This window comes from Polyodon spathula, chromosome 14, assembly GCF_017654505.1.
Source record: "Polyodon spathula isolate WHYD16114869_AA chromosome 14, ASM1765450v1, whole genome shotgun sequence".
NCBI lineage: Eukaryota > Metazoa > Chordata > Actinopteri > Acipenseriformes > Polyodontidae > Polyodon > Polyodon spathula.
In genome coordinates, this window is record NC_054547.1 from 33,998,525 (window position 1) to 34,019,869 (window position 21,345).

Genomic DNA, 21,345 nt, shown 5'->3' on the forward strand with positions numbered 1-21,345 from the left:
TGTTAAAAATTGCCATTGGAATGGAGAGACACCTGACCTTGTTTAGAGCATTTTTATTAATTAAAGAAATTGAAAATGGTTATTCTTTAATATTTATAATGATGAAGTAATTGTATGTTTATAGTTTTAAAGATGTTTCGGCATTGTTTTAGTGATCTGGCCAGGCAGTTTTGCCTTGGTCTGGCTGAACTAGCAGCGTGTTGAATCGAGGCTTTCAGTTATAGTTTCAGGTTCAAGTTATACTTGTTTGTTTACTTTGTTTTATTTTCTCTTTATTAAAAAATGACACATGTATCGCATGCAATTTTCTCATATCATTTACAATGTGTCATTATTTACCAGGGTTATGGATTGTACTAATATTTTCACAACTTGCTTTTTACGAATCTGAACTATTTTCCCTAAGAGATATAAGTCCATACAATATGATACACTTGGCATTATCCCGGGGCAATGCGTTTTTATATAGAAAAGCCAGCCTTAATGGAGTAGTACTATATAGGGCTGTGGCTGGCTTGTTTTATTATTGGATAGTGGATACCTGGAGCAATACATTCTTAGGAATTACACCTTTAATGACGCACTATAGACAACTTTGGTGATGTCATAATACTTAATAGAAATACATGAGTATTTTTTTCAGAGACATTTGTTGATAAAACAGCCTTAATTAAAAAACTGTATATTGCCTAAAGAGAGACGTAGATTAATTATTGATCAATCCCATTTAAAACATGCTTACTCCATACTTTAGCTGCTTTTTCAAACAGATATGATTATATATGTGAGGAAATTTAATTTGTAGTAGAAAAGACTTTTTAGACTTTATTAAAACCCGCAGGATGTGAATTTGAGGCTTCCGGCAGCAGTGCTGTCAGGAAATGTTCAGATTTCTGGCTTTTCAACAGACCCAGCTGGTATGTAGAATGTCGAAATTTCGAGTTTTTGAAGACGAAATTTCAAGTTTTTATTTTATTCTCAAATGGCCCTGGGGTTCTTCCGTAAGCTATTGTATAACTCAACAGATATAAAAATAGCTGTTTTTGTTTGACGGTTATGCTTGTAAAACTCAGAACAGCATCAAGCTGAAGACATGACTAAACTGAATTGCATATTAACAGCGGTTCTGTTGTCCTTCAGGATGGTATGAAGGTGAGCGTCTCAGAGATGGAGAGAGAGGATGGTTTCTCTCAGAATGTGCAATGGAGATCACATGCCAGGCAACGATTGAGAAGAACATGGAAAGAATGGGCCGTCTGCTCGGACTTGAAACAAACGTTTAGGATTTCTAAAGAATATTCCCCCGCCTGCCAACTTTCTCCATTCACACTTGAATTCCTCAAACAGGACTCTTTCTTACCACTGGCTTTAATAGAAGTATGATGGCTGACCTTGCATTACTCAGTTCAAAATTTAAAGGCATCCAGTGTCACTCTGATGCTGTAATCAAAATGAAATGTTTTTTTTTTCTAATGTTGCACTTCAGGGACTGCTCATCTCTAAAAGACTTTGTACCACTTTTTATAGGTTTTTTTTATAGATTTTAAAGGGGGTAAAAATGTTTTTAAAAAACTATAAAATGCTATTTTTTGTGACCAACAGGAACTTTAATTATGAATCACTATTCTGTTTTGTGTGTAAATAATTGTATGTTTAAACGCATGTATTTGTTGTTGGTACAGGTACATATTGCTATTGAAATTGTAAGAATGTAATTATGATTCATGGTAAGATAGAACAGTCAGGAGAAATTCAGTAAAGATGTATTATAAATAATTTCTTTTCATATGGTGTAAAAAAAAAAAAAAATACTTTTGTAATTTATACACCAGAAGGATACAATGTAAAGTTCCCTTTCCACTGTCCACAATTCCTTATGAAAATGCATGATGGAAAATACATAATGACAAAAGGAAAAAATGAACTATGCCTTAAGAATTTAATTGCATGTCTGCAGTGATTGAAGCTGATGTAGTTTTAATAGTTTTTCTTTTTTAAAACTCAGGGAAATGTATAGAATGACGATTAGATTATGAAAATACTAACTAACTTTTTTTTTTCCTTAATACTGATATTGTTTGTAAAAATGTTTAATAGAACATTTGGGTGAGTGTCTGAAAACTTACGAAATGCAGTATCTGTAAGCAAATGCTTCTGATGCCATACAAATGAATGGATTCTAATGCAGATTTACAAATAACAAATGTAATCGCAAAGAACAAAAGGGTTATTGCAGTTGTTTTAAAGACTAAATAATAATACAAATGAAAGTAAAACAATGGCTGGGGGAGATGCATGAAACACCCAGACAGACAGTAGTCATTTTAAGTGAGGTACGGGTTATCTGAGAAGCAGATGGGAAGACCTGAATGGTGAGAAAACAGGAGTCAAACATTGAGAAGGAAGGTAGGAGTTGGTCGCTATAACAACATCTGAATTTTCATCTGTCAGTGGTGCAATGACCAATAATAATTACGACAACAAAAAAATTATTAATTGCCAAGTACAAATTTTCTTTACAAATATCAAGGTGTTGGGCTTTCCTTTTTTATTTTGTGGCCAGAGGTCACATTTCTTTTTTTGCCTCCTTCAACTTCTCAGGAACCTCTCTTACCACCACTTGCTGGGAGGCAGTTGGAGTAAATATCATTTTGTGCCAGCGAGCACTTTGCTGATGGAACAGTAAGTGCTCACAGAGAGTAATGGATAGCGTGCAGCGGTCCATCAATCATACAGCAGCAGTGGGATCTTAAGAGAAGCAGCCCCACCAGGAGGCAGACTTAAGCCAGAGATATTGATCTTGATGGTTGCTTTCTTATCAGCAGTACAAATTTTCTGCCAGGACAGAATGCAAATTTGTGCTGGCCCCCCCAAGAACATCATACAATTAATTTTAAAATAAGCGTGCTACATCGATAATTGAATACAGTTAGCATTTTATCAAGATCTTAAGCAGCTGGTTAACTGATGTGCTGATGAAGGTTACAGGTGGTTTGTGTTGCTTTGAAGTAATACAATTTGTGCCTGACCAAGTACATTCATTAATTGCAGATAGATGGGTTTAAATAATGTTGGTTGTGTACTTATAGCTGTAGTTGTATATGAGATTTTTACACTGCCTAATTATTGATGTAAATAAAATGTTTATGTATGTTGTATGTATAACTAGATTTATAATAAACATGCTATTTGCAGAGATGGAAATAATATTTGGAATGCCTTGTAATTCTGTTTAATAGCAGGTATTGACAGGGGGATGGAATGGAATAACATGCAGGTCATGTATTAATAAACTTAATTAAGACAAAATGGGGGGGGGGGGTCATAGCATGTTCTTGTAACTTCAAAAGTCCCTTGAATAATATACAATGTATTAGAGAACAATCAGAAAACAACTTTGAATTGGACTTTTTGCTGCTGTAAATCAAACGTATTTGCAACAGGGAGACGCATGTATTTTCAAGTGGAGTAAATTCTGGGGAAGTGTAGATTAGTGGTTGATGACACATAAATCAAGGTCATGCAAAGGAAGATATGTGCAACCCAATTCATGCCACACATGGTGAGAATGGATCTGAAATCTGTTTGAATCCCCATTTTTAATGTCTTTTTATCATATTTTTCCGCATGTGTGTAATGGCCTTGACAAATAATACTGGTACCACGTCAAAACAAGGGCATTCCAAGAAAATATAATCAGCTGAGGCAAGTCATTGGCGTAATTGATTGAACAATCTCCTCTTTGGTCCAATTGTACTGGAATGACCTTATTATAGAACAAGCAAAGGACTGCGTGTCACAGACTGGTGAAGGGCAGTTCTTCATCTATGCCCCAGGTTTTGTCGGTCAACCCATTTAGATGCAAATTAAAAAAAAAAAAAAAAAAAAAACTTATCCTGACAAAGTCTAGCTGAAGCAGCAAGTTTGAAATAAAAGGCATTATAGACCTCTGTGTAATAAGAATACACAGACATTTCAAAGAAATGATGCAAGGATAAAGATTGAAAGGACAAACTACTATACGCAATCTTATTAATTATCTAACTAATCTCTTAACATTATTGGCTCTTGTCAATAAAATAAATAAAAAAAAAAACATTTATAGAAGTTGAGAATATTAATTACAAATGAATACAGCAAGGATCTCTTGATATCTTAGAACACGTTTCATATTAGTGTACTCTCCAGTCTTTTAAATAGTAAAACAAACAAAAAAAAACATAACATAGAAAGAGAACCTACATAACAGAGTATATATATCATCAAAATAATGGAATTAAAATAAGATGCTTTCATAATTGTTTATTTTGTAACAACTAAAAAAAAGGTTGACAAATTTGTGGGTGATAGGTTATACTCAATGCTTGTTGCTTGGTAATACCAAACAGATGACAATAGGTTTCAGTATTTCAGACCTGCCTGGTGACACACATGCTCATAACGAGTTAAAAGTAACCCCCAGAAAAACAAGGAGCAAAGTTTTTGACAGCTCCGCTCTCCTGTGTAGTTACTAGATCAATAATCGCAGATATGACGGCACAGTCCTTTCATTTTGTATCATTCCAGTCCACAGGTTGAGGGTTTTTAATCTTCTCTTGGCAAAAGAGCATCTAGTTCCCTCTTTAAATCCTTTTAAAATAAATGAGTAATTGCTTGCCAAATATTGCCTACATTCTTTTGGAAAAGTGCTGCTTAGAAGCTAAACCAAAATGCATGTGTTTATTTATCCTTTTCTTGGCTCTCTTCTTTGCTAAATGTGCTATCCTGGCTGGAGATTGAAAGACAATCCATTCATCTACAGCAATGGTGTCCTGGTCCTGGTCTTTCTGAATGGAGATATCACCTCCAAAGAACAGCAGCGAGTAGGGAGTCACTTCGGTGCAGTCATACAGGAATATCTGCGAACAAACATCCGGTAAGGATTTTTCTTACAAACCCATCAACACTCCCATTACTCCAGCTCTAAGCACAAGGTTTCCCAGGTCGTTTCTGGATGCCAGCCAATCACGTAACCTTTTCCACTTGCACTATTCTAATAATCTGACCAGCCTGCGGGGTGGCTCCGAGAACTGTGCAAAGAAGCTCAGAAAGACCGACTCAGATTCCTCAGTGCAGTTAAATGGTTGTTAAAGGGGGGAGTCTTGGGTTTTTGATACAGTTTCTAAGCACTGAGGGAGAAATTAAGCCAACACATCTTTTGCTAGATGTCTGAACAATCTATTTGGCATTTGCTGTGGCACCAAACTCTTGTATTGTAGCTTTAGTTTTGGACCAGGGTGCCAAACTAAAGGTCAGCCAATTCTTTTGAGTTCTGTGGGTCTTGTAGCTCTAAAAAAATTCTCTAGGCACAATAACCACTTGCTCCAAGTGCTACATTTCTTACTAAAGCCTATGTGCAAGAAAGTGATTCCTGTATTGAAATCCTGTTAATGTCTTTAAGAGTAATTGGCCCTCTTTACAAAACCTTGCTATTCATACTGTGAATATGGCTTCAGTCTCAAACACAAAGCTATACAGTTAGTATCCCACTGTTTGAGGGCTTAATAATAAACTATTTCATAACTGATCTTGTGATTCTGCTGCACTCAACATTCATTCAAAACTACATATTAGGAGCTCAAACACAACCTTGATCCAGAAAAAAAGTATAAGGCTAATACATTTGTTCAAAGCTCACAAGCAGTGGGCAGTTATAAACCTCATTTGAGTTTTCTCAGCATGGAACTACAGTATGGAAACAATCAAGCACAGCAAGAACCACCACTGGTGAGAAAAAGACCAATTTACAGTTATTACATGGGACAGAGTTCCTGTAACAATCAGCTTTTAAAATAGGATGGCAGCAAATTGCTATCCCCCCTATTTCTCGAGGGAGAAAGCTATTAAAACTGAAATCCTACATTTAAAAGCAAAAAGCATCTCTATTTACAACAGACCATTAACGTAATAAAAGAACAATCAACCTCTCCACTGAACATTAGACAAGCTGCATAATGGACTGTAGATTTAACACTAGAAGACCCATAGATATACTCATAGTTAGAAGCCTCGCAGCAGTCTTTCTGACAGCTGTATTTAAAACACTGTAAATAGTATAACGAAAGGAGAAACAGTAGCATGTAATTAGTTGTATTTTTTTTGTGTGTTTTTTTTTTGAGTATGTCACATAAACATCTGAACAACCGAAGCATGCTAATCAGAACAAGAAAATGTAAATAAACATCTGAACAGAAATCAGTTTACAACATACATATTTATAAAACTGAAGCGACAGCAATACATTTTTTACTTTTCAACAGAAATCGGTTTATTTTCAAAAGCATCTGCACAATGTAGATAAACTTAGAAGAAAACTTTTTACAGACGTGCAGCATCACAAGTTAAAAAAAGTAATTTTTTTCTTTTTTTGGACCAAAGGGTATTCCTTTACCTGGAGTCTAAGGCTGTTCACAATCAACACAGATAATGCGCTTCTCCACACGTGCAGTGCACTTTCCACACGCCGCCTTTCTGCACAGGGCACAGCTGTCAGAAGTTTTATTTTTATTGGACTTGCCAACCTGGCATTGGCGTCTCTTGCAGCTCTCAGCGGGGTTGCCAGCTTCAGCTGTGGGTACACGATTGGCAGCCTCCCTCTGTTATAAATGCTTCTTGCGAAGTTCCTGTGCTAACTGTAAAATATATTATCTCCTTGGTAAATTCTTCTCTGTGCATTCTTTGTAAAGTACCCAGGAGTTGATGGCTGCTAGGTCCAACAGGTTGTAAAACACCTGAACAGGCCACCGTCAGGAGCCAGCTTTCACAGAATACTTCCTCGCCATCTGATCCAAAACATCGACTCCACATTTTGTTGTGTTGTAAAACTCCACGGTCTCTGGTATTTTGTTTCACTAGTCCCGATGCTAATTGACTGACCAAAAAAACACACCTGGCAAGCAGGCGCTAGCCTTTGAAAAGGCCAATTGAAAAACAATAGACATTCACTCAGGCAGAGAGCAGAGACTATTCTAACTGCAGCTAAACACATTGCGGACTGGTAAATAAAAACAATGAAGCGGAATATCGTTCTGTATAATCAAAATACAATTGTTTTCTGTGTGGCCATCAATGTGACTGCTCCCGGGGCTTTTAGGTATAATGTAATATATCTCCTTTATTTCTGCACTCCCACGTTTCATGCTTTGTGAGAATATTTAATACATACGGACAGAAAGATACATGAACACGCAGCCCCATGTGTGTTACACGAGTGGAGAATATTTTAAAACCAAAAAACGGCAAAATGACTGCCCTGGGGCTTCTAGGGTTAAGTGCAATGTAATAATGGCAGGTGCCACTGCGACTTCTAACATGAATAATATTTCCAACTTACACTGCTTCTTTTCATCTTCAGGTGATAGATAAGCCAGCTGTAATGGAATTCTGCTGCTTCTGCATTTACTGACTTGGGGTGGACGCTAACTTTGCTATCTGGTTTTGCGCAAACCTTCAACCTACATTTACAAAAACAAATTAGCAATAAATTACTGTGCAATGAATAATGCACACTAAAAACTGATTCACATGATGAATCCCAAAATACACAGGTAAAATAAGACAGTAAGAGACCACTGAAAAGAGACGGGCAGTTCTGTAAACATTCAGAAGTTAAAATAGGATTCATTTGTTCCCTGTTTAATCAATTGCTTCATCACAGAGCACTTACAGCGACACTGCCTAATCATGCCTGCTCTGAACAGCTGCTGCCTATCACGACCTTCTCCTTGATCAGCAGCCTGTGCTGGCTTAAACAGAGCAAAATACTGCATCTCAGATTCTCACAGTGAAACCCAAACCCCACCCGTTACAAACCCTTGTGGTCAGAATCATAAGGGTTTTTAAATAAATTAAAAAAAACATCCATTTTTACTGGCTTGAATTAAATGTGAGAAATGTAAACTAGATATTTCATTATATAAAAAATTAAAATAAATTAAAGAAAACTGATCATCTGTCACTCTGGGGGGGGGGGGGGGGGGGACTATTCTGCGATTAATTTTAATTAGTACAGACTAATATTTATTTTCATGAGTTATTCTGTGTACTCAATAGTTGAATGTAACTGTATAAAATTGCAATTCTGTAAAATAATTTATTTGTAGTGCCAGTCTTACATTTTTCTCTTCTTGCTAAAACTTGGTCGTATCTTGGCAACTTTGGGGTACAAGCCAGCACAGATGACAGCTTTTATTAACTTCTCATTGTTGTAGATAGAATTTAAAAAGTGAATCCTTTTGAAAAGCCAAAAAGCTTGTCAGACTGAACAATAGAAACGTCTCTAAGTATACCTGAGTTGATACTGGAATTGGGATCTTTGGGGTTTTTGCTCGATGAATCCGGCAGCCAGCAGGTGTTCTGCAAATTGTGCTTTCATGTTGTGCAGCATCTGGGAACACAGCATTCAACAATAATACATTATGAACTCATGACATTGGACTCTCTGCCAGATTGGGAAAGACTAACAAAATAATCGCTAATCCAATTTATATTGCAAAATCTAATTACCGTTATTGCAATGGTACAAGAGAATCATGTTCTGAAAGTAAACTGCATGAAAACTGTCATTTAACAGTATTAATGTGGTTACCTGGAGGGTGTTTGAAGACGGAAAGTGCTCCCAGCAGTAGTCACACTCAGCTTTGTAACCATGTTGTTTTGCTTCCTCCCAGCCCTGAAAACAGAAACATTTTAAAAGCACACTATATTCAAAAGGGCATTAGGATTCCTGCAGTCAGCTTAACAAAAGAAGAAATAGATTTTAGAATACTTCTAAAAGAATACTAAATGGATACCTTCAAAAGGTATATAGAATTTTTTTTTTCCTTTTATACATACTATGTATGTATGTATGCATGCATTATGTATGTATATATATTTAACCATACATAGATCATACCCAAAATGCATTCACTACAGTTAGATGGTCACTTTTAGAGGTCTTTGCCAACCTCTTTGTATCTTCAAGCTTTTCTTTATCCTAAAAAAGAAAAATGGAAGCAGCATTATTGCTCAGTTGCTGGGGCATCTTGACTATATTATAGTGCTGTATTACATTAGTGCATACAGGGAAGTTAATGCAACAGGTCCCAATCATCAAATTAACCTAATGTTCTGTGACTTTGTATTGATATCTGTGGCTTTGTATATTTACCAGTGGGATGACAAAGGGGTCCCTAAAGCTGAGGCTTGCTGCTATAATAAGGACGGGATCCAAGCAGCTCAGAATAAAATGCAGAAAAGAGCCTAACCATGCATAAAATGTCTCTGTAAAGTATTATTACAAAATAACTTAGCAGGTTCATTTTTAAACCACTTTACAGGGAACATATTTCTTTTCGCAAAGCTATTTCACACTTTATTCTTACCAGGTCCATTAAATGGGTTACAGCTAAGTTGACAGTCTCATTCGATTGGAGATCCAATGCAGCCCTGAGAAATGAGGCAATTCTGCCAAGCTTTAATATCTAACGAAAAGAACAATCAGCAATCAGTGATTGGGACATGAAGAACTGAATCTATTAAGCACAGAACAAATATGAATTGGGGGTGTGGGGTGTGTGGGGCATGACAGAGCTCTTTAAAATCGTCAAAGGAGTTGACAAAGTTAATCCAAACCAATACTTTAAGCACAGTACAGAAAGCAGGACCAGAGGACACCATTGGAAATTAAGTGAAGATAGACTTAGGACAGTTCTTCACAGAGAGAGTGTTGATGGTATGGAATTGGTTACCTAGTGATGGTGTTGCTAAATCACTTGGACCCTTTAAGAGCTAGCTTGACAACATTTTGAGATCATTCAGCTACTAGGAACTAGATGAGCATTGAGGGGCTGAAGGTTCTCTTAATGTTATACATGTTCTTATGTTCTCAATTTCCTTTTTGCATTACAATTCTCCACAGAAACCACTACCAAACAGCACCACCAGCTGGTAGTGTTGGGATTGCAGCTGAAGCAGCCTCCCTATAGGTAACTTGCACACTTGCTGTTAAGTCTAGTCCCTTTTCTTGCTTGTCACATTTGAGGAAGCGTTTAAACCCAACTGGTAACTATAAATACCATTATTCTCTTTCTGGGACCTAAACTTGTAGCAGTGCAGAGAAGTCAAACACACCCGGAAAAGCAATTTAGTGAGGCAAGCCAGTGCAATGGCTATGCTATAAACCACCCATTTAGCCTCTCTGAAACACAGTAAAAAGCACAGTATACAACACCTTTATTTGTAAGCAGAGTTCCTTCAATGGAGTCCTCATCATTTCTTGCAACTGATAATCATCCAGGAGGCTGGCTCTCAATCCATTATACAGATGGTACCACTGACCAGGCTGCACACTGCAGAAAAGCAATGCCATAAAAGAAAAAAAAAAAAAATTAAGGGGAACTGATACAGATGGCTGAGCTGACAACTAGACCCATTTGTGAAATTTCACCTCATGTTATCTGCGCCATGTTATGTGTTAATATATGATCCTAGCAAAGCTGCCAACACAATCTGCTGCTTGGAATGGACCATTACAAATAGCTGCCACTCCAACCCCCCCCCCCCCCCTCCACCACACACACACACCCCTACCCAATATTTCCATCAGATCGCTGGAAAACAAGTATTTCAGCTACAACATCTCAAATGAAATCCCACATGCATATAGGCTTATGTCAAAGCCCCCCAGCATTTTGTAACCAAAGTAACTGAAAATATATTGATCACAATATTTTTAAGTCTCCTAAATACTAACATTAAACTGGAATAAAGAATATGTTGCTTTTCATTCAAGAACATTAATATAACAACAAAAAATAAAATAAAAATAAATGTGTACATTTCTTTAGGCTGGGCATTGCCCTGAACAAAATGATAGGCGACACTGCAGTACATGTTGGTCACACACTGTATCAGTGACTTTCTAATAGAAAGGGATGCAAAATAAGCCCACCTTCCAGCACAACCTTTCCTCTGTTTGGCATTGGCCAGGCTGACCTGGTCAAGGTGCTGATAATGTTTTGTGTGTCAAAGTGAGGCTCCTTGATCTTTCCTCCATCTATTACATGAACAACATTGTCTATGGTGATGCTACAGAGATGCACATTTTCACAGGTCACTGGCAGACAAAGCAGGTGGTTAGATTACACCTTTTTTTTTTTTTTTTTTTTGTTCCTGACCCATTTTGAAATATCACTGTCCTGATCACAAAAGCAAAGTTTGTGGGGAATAATAGCCATTTTCTATATTTTTGAGGCATAAGCAATTAGGAAATAACACTTACTACCCAGGAACAAAAATTGTGTTACATAGTGTTATCAGAGTACAAGGACAGAGTCCTTTTTAAGCAATGTAAAAAATTGGGTTATCTGCAACATTAGACTACAGGGGACCCTCATGTCACACGAATGCTTTGTAGAAAAAAAAATCTTTTCACAACAGTATAAAATGTCAATATTAGCACTGGATCATAAATGACTATTAGAGTATATGATAATAAAACAACAATTCTTAACTAAAATTACAGGAAGCACTGCAAGTGGCAGAAGACACCTCATTTAATAATTTCTACAGAAATAGGTATACAAATTTTAACCGCCAAGAAATTCATCTATATATTCTCTTTACCTTGTCTCAGCAATATTGGTAGCAATCACAATTTTACGAAACTGAAGGTGTTTTTATACTAAAAATTAATCTGCATGCAGTTTGTTCTCATTCTGTCACTTCAGTCTTCAAAATCAAAACAATTAAATTAAATCACCTCCAAATGATTTGCCTCCAAAGCTTAAAGGTTTGCAGTCTGTAGAATAAGGGGCATTTACAAAGAAAAGGAAACAGGTAGACATTTGACACATTATAAATCAGTTAGCAGTACATGCCGGGGAATTATATTATTATCTATTTTAAAAAGTACAAAAAAATATATTCCCTGCTATTGGGATTCCAATCCCTGCTGCTGCAATGGGAAACAGAGAACAGATCAGCTTGTGCACAGAATCAGCAGACAAGGACAAACCAATCCTTATCAAATAAAATCCTTGACCCAGCAAGCTAGCTGCAAAGTTAGTGCAGACTACTATTTTTTATAAAATATTAAGGTTACACTTTATCAAGAATACTGTAACTTCAGCAAATAGAAAACCTGATAAGAACAGAAAATTCATATTAAAAAATGACTTTTTCTTACTGCAAAAATATGTTTCATGTCTGCTTTAAAGACGAATTTTAACAGAATAAACTGAAGGCTGTAAATATAGCAAAGAGAAGGAAAGTTTTTGAGGTCATAGTCACTGCTTGGAATGCTATTTAAAAATGGATTACATACAGAACTGAAATATGTTTAATATTATGGTTCAGTCTACTGTTTAAGTAGCAGTTGTGCACTCATCAAAAGCATGTGTGCCAGGGGTCTAAGCAGATTCCCAGTCTCATCATTAACTGAATTTAAACTGGAAAAGTAAAGAACCATGTAAAATGCAGACAGTACAAGCGAGCAACTAAGGAAAGCAAAAATAAGATTGCAGTGAAGCAAGTGCTCTGGGTATGCTTTTGGCATAATACATATGCAGTACAGTTTTACACAGTGGCACAGACACATATAGTAAAAGGAATAACATGAAGCTCGACGAGCACAAACAGATTTGTCTCTAAAGAAAACAGATTCAACTCCCCACACCTCCCTTTATTAATCTCTATTCTCTGCAGTAATGGCAGAAGATGCCTCACTAGTGACTATAAAACTGTGCTCAATTCTACAGCTGCTGAGTCCGAGGTCTCCCCTGAGGAGCAAGTGGCAATTAAATTATAGCACTTTCTTCTATTGCTCTCTCAATTATATATATACAGGATATAGATACTGTGTATAGGCAGATAGATAGATAGATCTAGATATATAGATAGATAGATAGCTATACAGATAAATAGATAGATTTAAAACTGAAGCCAAGTTTCATGACTATTTCTTGTCTTGTTCTACCTGTAGAAGGCAGTTTTTTTTTTTTCTTAACAGCCACCTCTACTATCATAACATTACTTGGCCACATGGCTGAATAAACCCCTTTCACATGACACAATACACATAGAAATTAAAATCGAACTGTCGTAGCCATGTCTAAAATTACACTGAAAGCATTTCATTAAAGCATCTGCTGTACACGAACAGTCATAACCACCTTGAGATGAGTGCCTATGATTTGGTTTAATTACAGACTAAACTAGCTTCATTAGGAATACTTTTGTCACCAACCAGAATATCCAATTACTCTGTGAATGCATTACTTACATTCTTAGCTCTGTTTAATTAGACCATTTCACACACAGTACTAAATTGTTCTAGCTGGAATATTTCAGCAGGAAAAAAAAAAAAAAAAACCCTTTGATGGCTTAAGTTTGCCATTTTTTAAGCACACAACGCACATTTTCCATATTCTTTTTGACTGTTCTCAAAATGCTACTAATCTTCCAACATAAATCCCTGAACCATATATACAAAGTGAAAAACCTTGCATAATTTAACCCCTAGGGAGCCCTTTAAGAACTATCAAATGGAATATTCTGAATATATAAAATCATGTTGAAGCAAATTATTAAAACACTAGGAACTCAATAGTGTATATATATATATATGCTATATTTCCATCTTGACTCATTCGAAAAAAGACATAATACTGCAGTAGTGACATCAAAATCGCATATTCGTATAGATGACTATACTTGACCTTTGACCCATATTTGACTCCTGTGCCCTGCGACCACTTTCAAACAAAATGTCTCGTTTTAATCACTCGACAACACTCACAATTTGTGTTTTTTTAGGCACTTTCGACAAATCTGAAGATTTACAACCATCCTCCACCAATGGCACCACCAGCCAAGCAAACAAGACAAATAATCTGACTCTGACAGCAACTTAAATTAAATAAAACGCATACCCCATTGAAACACCTTTTCCTTAAAAATGTGTTATTTTTTCCAGTTCATTATCTACCCAACTTAATTCACCATTCCTGAATTATAAAAAATAATTATACTTATGATTCTTTAATATTGACTTAATTTACTTTTTTTATTTATTCATTAAATTCATTTGCAATTTGAATCTTAACACTTGTTTATTGTCTTTTTTTAATCACAGATAATATCCATGTATTATAAAAAAAAAATAACAGATGGGCTTCAGTGAGTTGAAGAAAAATAAAACCATCTCGGTTCTCTGTGACAGTTTATAACAACCTAACAGTCTCGTAGTTTATGACGTTACATAAACCAGAGATACAGTGATTTTCCTGTATCTCACTGAAGCCCAGCTATTATTTTTTCATAATAAATGGATACAAGTAACAATATACAAATGTACAATAAATTAAGCAACAATTAAGGAAACAAATTTATATATAGATCTCAAATGATTCAGACATTTCCTCACCTCCTCTTTCAGGACTATGTGCCTGATCAATGCTACAATCAGCGACAGGTCAATTTTATCATCATTATCAATGATCTCTAATGCATCAGTTGTACTATCGGAATACCTACAGATAACACAAACACAATTTTAATTTTTATTAAAAGGTTATTGCTGGGTTCTTATACAGCACAGTACACAAAAATACTTAAAGAAATTAAATAAATCAATAATAAACATTTAGACAATGTCTTTTTTTTAAAAAAAATGGGAAAAAGACTGCTGTTTTAAACATTTCTCATTGAATTAAGTTTATTTTACTATTTGTAGATTAAAGCCCTAATGGATGTTTAATAGTTATGGATGATAAAATAGATTACATGTACAACATTTACTGTCAATATGGCTAAACTAAAATCATAAGGAATTGCAATTGGGACCTGGCAATAACATCAGCTGAAGTATATAATGTTGCATAAGACGGGATGCAAAAATACTAAAATAAAAGGGTTTTTAGAAACACCATCCTGGCATGCCTTTCCTGCTGAAAGGATTTCTATTAAAACAAAGCAAAAAAAAAAAAAAAAGTTCAAGCTGAAATCCCAGGTGGTCACACCATTCACCTCCACAGGCCTACAGCACCACACTGCAGCTGACAGACTGCAGGGCAGGGAGACTTATCTACATGACTGGCAGGACTTGGCAGTGAAGCAGCCATTACTGCAAAATCAGAAAGTTCTTCAACATTCCAGCACTGCTGCCAGGGACTAAACTGCAATGTATTTAGAACACATTTAAATGTAGATGCTGGTACAGAAATAGTATAAACAAACAAACAAACAAAACAATACCTATCACGCAGGCTTCTTGCGTAACTGGGCCAGCTTTCTTGGTACTCCTCCTCTTTCAGCTACTTCTCCAGTCGAGCCATTTTACCTTGCATGAAGCACTTCTTCCGCTTGGGTCTACGATCTTGATTTTAGCTACTGTCTACTTGACTGTAGCCATTAAAACACACAAAGCAAATCAATAAATAAGCAATAGAACCTATTCTTCTTTGATGTGCTCTAACTTTAATAGTACTAACCTCTAAATACATTATATATACACTTAAATCATAAAACAGGGACATCTTCTTAACATTCAGAGTATCATTAAATGTACTAGATACAAAGTCATCTTTTGCCAAAGTGAAAGGCAGCCAACCGTAACATCTCGATCACATTTTCAATGAGGTACTCTTTCACGGGATAGGTGAAACCAGGGATGTGTATCATTGGACAGTTATGGAAAGACAACGGAAACATGCAGATAGTTTAAAAAAAAAAAAAAGTTGAAATGAACTGGCAAGTTTATTATTGTTAAATTACAAATATTATACAGTATACGTCAAATGGTATTTAATTATTTATTTATTTGCAACCCAGCCAATTTGAATATCTGAAATAGGTTATCCTATATACAGAATAAAATACATAGTCCAATAAGACTGAACATATCCTCGCAACTAAAAGCACTGAAGTCTAACAGTACATGATTTCTCCCCGATTGCCCCAGTAACAAGATTTTAAAAGCAGGATAATATGACATACCGCTGCTCACTAATTAGTTGGATATAAAAAAAATAAAAACCCTAAGTCTAACAACTATCAGAAACTTGAGATGTTATATTAAAGGTACTTCACTAGAAAGCTATGTGCTTTAAGTGTTTGTTTTAAAAAAAAAAAAAAAAAACACACACACACATTCTGTATGAAAATCTGAATAAAACTTAACGTTCATAATTAGGCAAAATACACCGACAGCTTTAGGCTTTTAATTGCAACTGTGAATTGCTGAATATGCATTTTAAAAAGGGTCAGGCGTCCCCTGATAAATGTTTCAATTAAACTGTTTTAAAAAAATTCATAAATAAAAAGACAGCTACAGGAATATGTGGTTTAATAGTAAAGGCAGCTGACTAATGTCTTAGTCTTTGTTATATAAGAATAACTACGGAAATATTTTGAAAACTTCTCAGCATATAACGCTGCACTCATGAGGACAATTTTCCGGTCATCTCGATCTTTCACTACTCACTGTAAAAAAAAAAAACTGTTTGATTTTACGGTAAAAAACTGGCAGCCAAGATGCCAGTAATATACCATATAAAAAACAGTATCACAGTACATCATATTACGATAAGGTGCCTGGTATGAGTTGAAACAGAATGAAATACTGAAAATTGCGGGAAAAAAAAGTTGTGGACACAAATATATTTTTCATTGACTGAGGGAATAGCTCAAAGAATGCAGATATGTACAACAGGTATCAATTTATGGCATAAGCAAGTACAGATACGACGTTTCTGGTAAAAGATAAACACTGTACTTACAGACCGTAGCCACTGCAGGATGATGCCTGTGGTACAATACAAGATAGAACCTTGTTTCCTTGGTAACCGGCTGTGAAACATGAGAAAGAGGTTAGCAACATAACCACTATGCACTATAGTATTTGTTATTATTTTTTTTTTATAGAAAACAAGACAAGAATGGATTATTGTTCAGTCTTAATGGATTAGAAACAGGAGCTTCTAAAAATAAAGCCATACCAATAACCTGATATACTATTAAAAAAAAAAAAAAAAAACACATACCTACACACTAAAATGATTATTTGAAATTACTGTGTCATACTTAAAAAGGCCGTTTAAAAATAATGGATATTAGCTCCTATTAATGGGACATGTATTATTAAATCAATGGGATAAAATTGGCCAGTAATTATACTGAACTCAAAACGTACCTATAAGTTTTCCAAAGGAAGAACCATGTGTCTAATAAGAAACTGAATTTCAATCTGAAAAGTTTAGGAACTTAAAAGAAGGAATGCATTGATGGCTTTAAATAAATAGGAAATATTCACTGTATTACACCTGATATGCATTTCAACTGTGTTAAAAGAATAAATTTAACACTGGGTAGCTGGGAACACCAACACATGCAAAGACCTGATGATCTGCAAATTATTTTCCCTCACAGGCTTACTGACACAGACACAGCTCATAAAATATTTAAAGATGACCTTTCTAGGAACAGCGAGGAAGCCTACTAGCCTACTAATAATAATAAACAGCCACCTGCCTACATCTAAAGTTATTAAAATCCCCCTGTAACTGAATACCTAAATTACCATGCCAATGAAAGCCTTTGCATTAAACAACATAATAATATCTTATTTATATACAGCCTTTTAAGGTGTGAAAGAGTAACCCTACCGCATGGGAGAGAGGCCACAAAACTACAATATATACGTCTTCACAGTATGGCATTGGTTAGGGTTGACAGATACGGTTTCAACTTTAAGAATAAACTTGTATTATATTTGGGATGTTTGCAAGAAACCCTCCAATAAAGAAGTGCACTTTATTTTTTTATATAGTAGTTGGCACAGCATTTCTGTGTACTGCATATACACAATATTGTAGTATTTGTAAAACATTTTCAGTAACTACTGAATATGTAAAATCCCTTGCACTGTACATGTACTACTGTTTAAACACACAGGCCAATATCTGTATATGTGCGTATGGTACTAAATTCAAGTCTTAACTCTTTCTAGTATCTCCAGTACTACCATTTAAAACGAACACAATGCTGTAAAGCTGCACGCAATAAAAACGTCACCATTGAAGTCTAATTTGGCACCCACAGGTGTTCCCATCTCCACAAGCCTCAGCCCTTTCAGAAGCCACTCTTTCCACTACCTAAATAAAAATTACCATAATCACACAAGGTAGATTAAGCCCCTGTAACTATAATCTCTCCCATAATGATAGAAAATAAAAAGCAACAATAAATGTTTACAACATTTACAGTAAGGCTTAAACAGGAGTTATAAAAGCTTTGTGTGGCAGTGTGCTGACGCACTATGAAACAGAAATCAGAACAGAAACCATCAGGTGTTATCTTTTTGGCAAAACTAGTAATGCATTACATGTATGAAACACTGCATTAATATTATTGTCATTATTATATTACCAGTTTAAATACACAAAATACTTGCATGCATAACATGAATCACTAACTTATTCAAACCTTATTTACGCCCATAACAAATCTTGAACATTGTAAAATCTCAACAAATAGTAAATCTCAATAAACTGAGCATCATCTGTGACTTACAGAACTGGCACTGATCCTCCGTGGCTGTGTGCAGACTAGCAGACTATTCTGCAGAAAGATCCCATTTGCTTCTCGATATAGTCACCCAGAATGAACTGGGTAACTTGCGTTGTCTTCCCACAACCTGTCTCTCCGTTAACTACCACCACCTGGTTACTTTTTATCAAATCAACCAGCTCCTATAGGAAGAAACACACAAATAAAATAAAACACTCTTCACCAATGGAAGTGCTTGTTCATTTGGAGTATTTAAAACAACGTACACAGCTACTTTTGATAGAAAATTCAAGTTTGAATATACTTACACATATATATTATCAAAGTCATTTTTAAAAACTGTATCCCAGAAAGCTAACCCACTTTACTGTTAACTCTTAATAAATTAAAATATCTGGAGTACCGTGATAATGTACTGTTATAACGCAGCCTATCTCCATAAACACTTCAAACTGCAATTGACAGTTTTAGAAAATGAAACATTTTAATTCCTACACTCTGGTGCCTGTTGTGAGCACTATTACCATTAACTATATGGGTTACAGATAATGGCAGGCTCTTTCCACCGTTTGCTTGTCACTGCATCTTAAATGAAACCTGAGTAGAGCATTCCCTGTTGATACCATTAGAATTATCTCACTGGCTCTGCTATCAACTTCAATGCATTTCAATGTCAAAGAATGGGTTGCCAAATTGTAGATAATGTGTGCCTTTGTGTATACGACAGATGAATTTCAGATGCCATGTACGTCCTGCTATAAGTGTAAAGCTGATTTGATGTTCACATGATTTATTAATTTTACTTCTGCAGCCACATACAAAGATGATCTTTTAGGAGCTACTTTTGCAGATTCAGGTAGGAATATTTATTCCTGAAGATGTTTCTGACATTGTCTACAGTACCCAAATAAAATTAAAAAATGCAAGTTTTGACCAACGCACCTGAAAGTTAAAATTATTAAACAAGTATGTTACCAACAGTCTTTACCTGCCACAGTTAAATTAAAAATCAGAGCAATCAATATTACGACAAAGTAGATCACCATGAATAATATGCACTCTATGGACATGTACAAACGTAGGTTTGACAAACAGACGGAACAGAGTGTTCAGTTGTCCCGTTATTGGCATGTGCCAAAGCATGCTGTTTGTTACTACATGTATATTTTTTTGTATATAATTTTATAACACCTATTTAAATACTCTTACCGCTTTCATGTTGTATGATGGAATTTTCTCCCTGAATCTCTACTATATATATATATATATATATATATAGTCATTTTTTTTTTTATTATGGAGTGAAGGATTTAAAATGTAGCAGTAATAATGCTTTACAACCCTGAGGCCGATAATCTTACTGTTGCTGAACTAAAAAAATAAAGTCATACATCTATATACATCACACAGGGCATCAGTTAACTTGCAATATACAGTTTGTTTCTTAATCATCTTCATAATTTGAATCGTTTTTATTTCAGATGTGCAACAGAAATTCAACAACACCACAAGGTAGGTTTCTTGCTTTGTCTTTCCTTGCAAGCTGAAGAAGTCTGGGATGTTAATGGGTATAATTCTCTTTTAGTCATCTTAGACTGGACAGAGCTCAGAAGCTTGGCAATGTGTTCTTCTCTAGATTCATCCATGTGAACCACAGCTCTCTAATCAGAAAGCACAATCAAATACACTTATTAAAACAGAGCACTTAAATAAGAAAGTATCAGGAAAGTCGATTTCATTGCTTTGCTTTTCTACATGCGTTTAGTTTTTAGTAGACTTGTTTTGTTATGACGTGCGTTCGACGTGTTTTGAGTGACAGTGCTTGGTTCTAAGTGTACAAAACAAAAAGTTCAATAATACCATTGTATTTGTTTTTAGGTAAACATACCATTTTTCTCGCTTGTTTTTTTTTTTTTTTCGTCCCTGACCCCCTTCTGTTAAGAGTACCAACCCCGGGGCTGACAGGTCCCACCGCTCGATGAACCCACCTTGCCTCCTCGGCCCCATCTCCCAGCACTGCCTTCAGCAGAGTCTCGACCTCCGCACTGGCCCCGACTGCTGTTCATATCGTATACAAACTCAATTCCTGTGTAGTTACATCTGGAGAGTTAAACAAACGCATAAATAAAATAAACAAAATCTATTTATTTCTTCTATTTTTGTTCTCGTCAAGAACCCAATGACAGCGTACTCACACAAAAAAAAAAATAACTCTATAACGACAACAACAAAAACGTATGTAGCTGGCTCACGTTAGTAAATTAACACAATATGTTTTTACAAATATATAGTCGAATTAACAATATAGTCTAAATTGCATAAGAATTATTTAATAATGCTGTACAGAATCAAAACCTATCCGTCCAGACGCGTTTACGTTGCATCATTGAGAGCTGCAGATCATGACCACTTACGTTTGACGTAGGCCACTAAAAAAAACTACAGTACCATAGAGATCAAAGAAAGGCTGAGTTGCTCAGAAGGTGGAAAGTAAAATTGAATGAAAGATTATAATGGTAACATTGGCTGCAGTAATTAAAGGAAAGCAGTTCTATCTTCTCCCAAAGAAATCCCGCTTTTAACACTGCTCTGGTCTTTAGTCTTTATCCAGGGCAGTGCTTTAAAATGCTTATTTATTTATTTATTCACTTATTGGTTTTTTTTTTGTTTTTTTTTTTTGTTGTTTTTTGTTTTTTGGGTTTTTTTTTTTTTTTACTTCTAATTAACTTTTATTTAAAACATTACTGGTCACCTTGT

General features: G+C 35.4%; 2 protein-coding genes across 6 annotated transcripts in view; one reads left to right on the forward strand and one right to left on the reverse strand.

Annotated features, from left to right (window-relative positions):
• Positions 1 to 3,204, forward strand: part of LOC121326754 (rho guanine nucleotide exchange factor 26-like) — a 38,143-nt gene extending 34,939 nt beyond the window's left edge. For all 3 annotated transcript variants that reach the window (XM_041270212.1, XM_041270213.1, XM_041270215.1), the window contains exon 15: positions 1,141 to 3,204. In XM_041270212.1, coding sequence (XP_041126146.1) covers positions 1,141 to 1,283 — 143 coding nt within the window. In that variant the 3' untranslated portion in view covers positions 1,284 to 3,204. The remainder of the gene's footprint in view (positions 1 to 1,140) is intronic.
• Positions 3,205 to 4,243: 1,039 nt separating this feature from the next.
• On the reverse strand, positions 4,244 to 20,979 carry LOC121326755 (ATP-dependent DNA/RNA helicase DHX36-like). 3 transcript variants are annotated; one of them, XM_041270217.1, is made up of 11 exons: positions 20,577 to 20,979; positions 18,592 to 18,770; positions 16,800 to 16,869; positions 15,277 to 15,423; positions 14,447 to 14,552; positions 10,253 to 10,370; positions 9,405 to 9,503; positions 8,936 to 9,016; positions 8,627 to 8,710; positions 8,328 to 8,425; positions 7,138 to 7,493 (listed from the first exon to the last, which is right to left on the reverse strand). In XM_041270217.1, exons 6-11 carry the CDS (start codon positions 10,292 to 10,294, stop codon positions 7,346 to 7,348), a joined length of 552 nt encoding a protein of 183 aa, XP_041126151.1. In that variant the 5' UTR covers positions 10,295 to 10,370; positions 14,447 to 14,552; positions 15,277 to 15,423; positions 16,800 to 16,869; positions 18,592 to 18,770; positions 20,577 to 20,979; the 3' UTR covers positions 7,138 to 7,345. The 3 variants fall into 3 exon arrangements, with proteins under 3 accessions (XP_041126152.1, XP_041126151.1, XP_041126150.1); XM_041270218.1 differs by lacking the exons at positions 7,138 to 7,493; positions 14,447 to 14,552; positions 15,277 to 15,423; ... (1 more) ...; positions 18,592 to 18,770; positions 20,577 to 20,979 and adding an exon at positions 4,244 to 4,898 and having other exon boundaries at positions 10,253 to 10,568; XM_041270216.1 differs by lacking the exons at positions 14,447 to 14,552; positions 15,277 to 15,423; positions 16,800 to 16,869; positions 18,592 to 18,770; positions 20,577 to 20,979 and having other exon boundaries at positions 10,253 to 10,568.
• Positions 20,980 to 21,345: the final 366 nt, after the last annotated feature.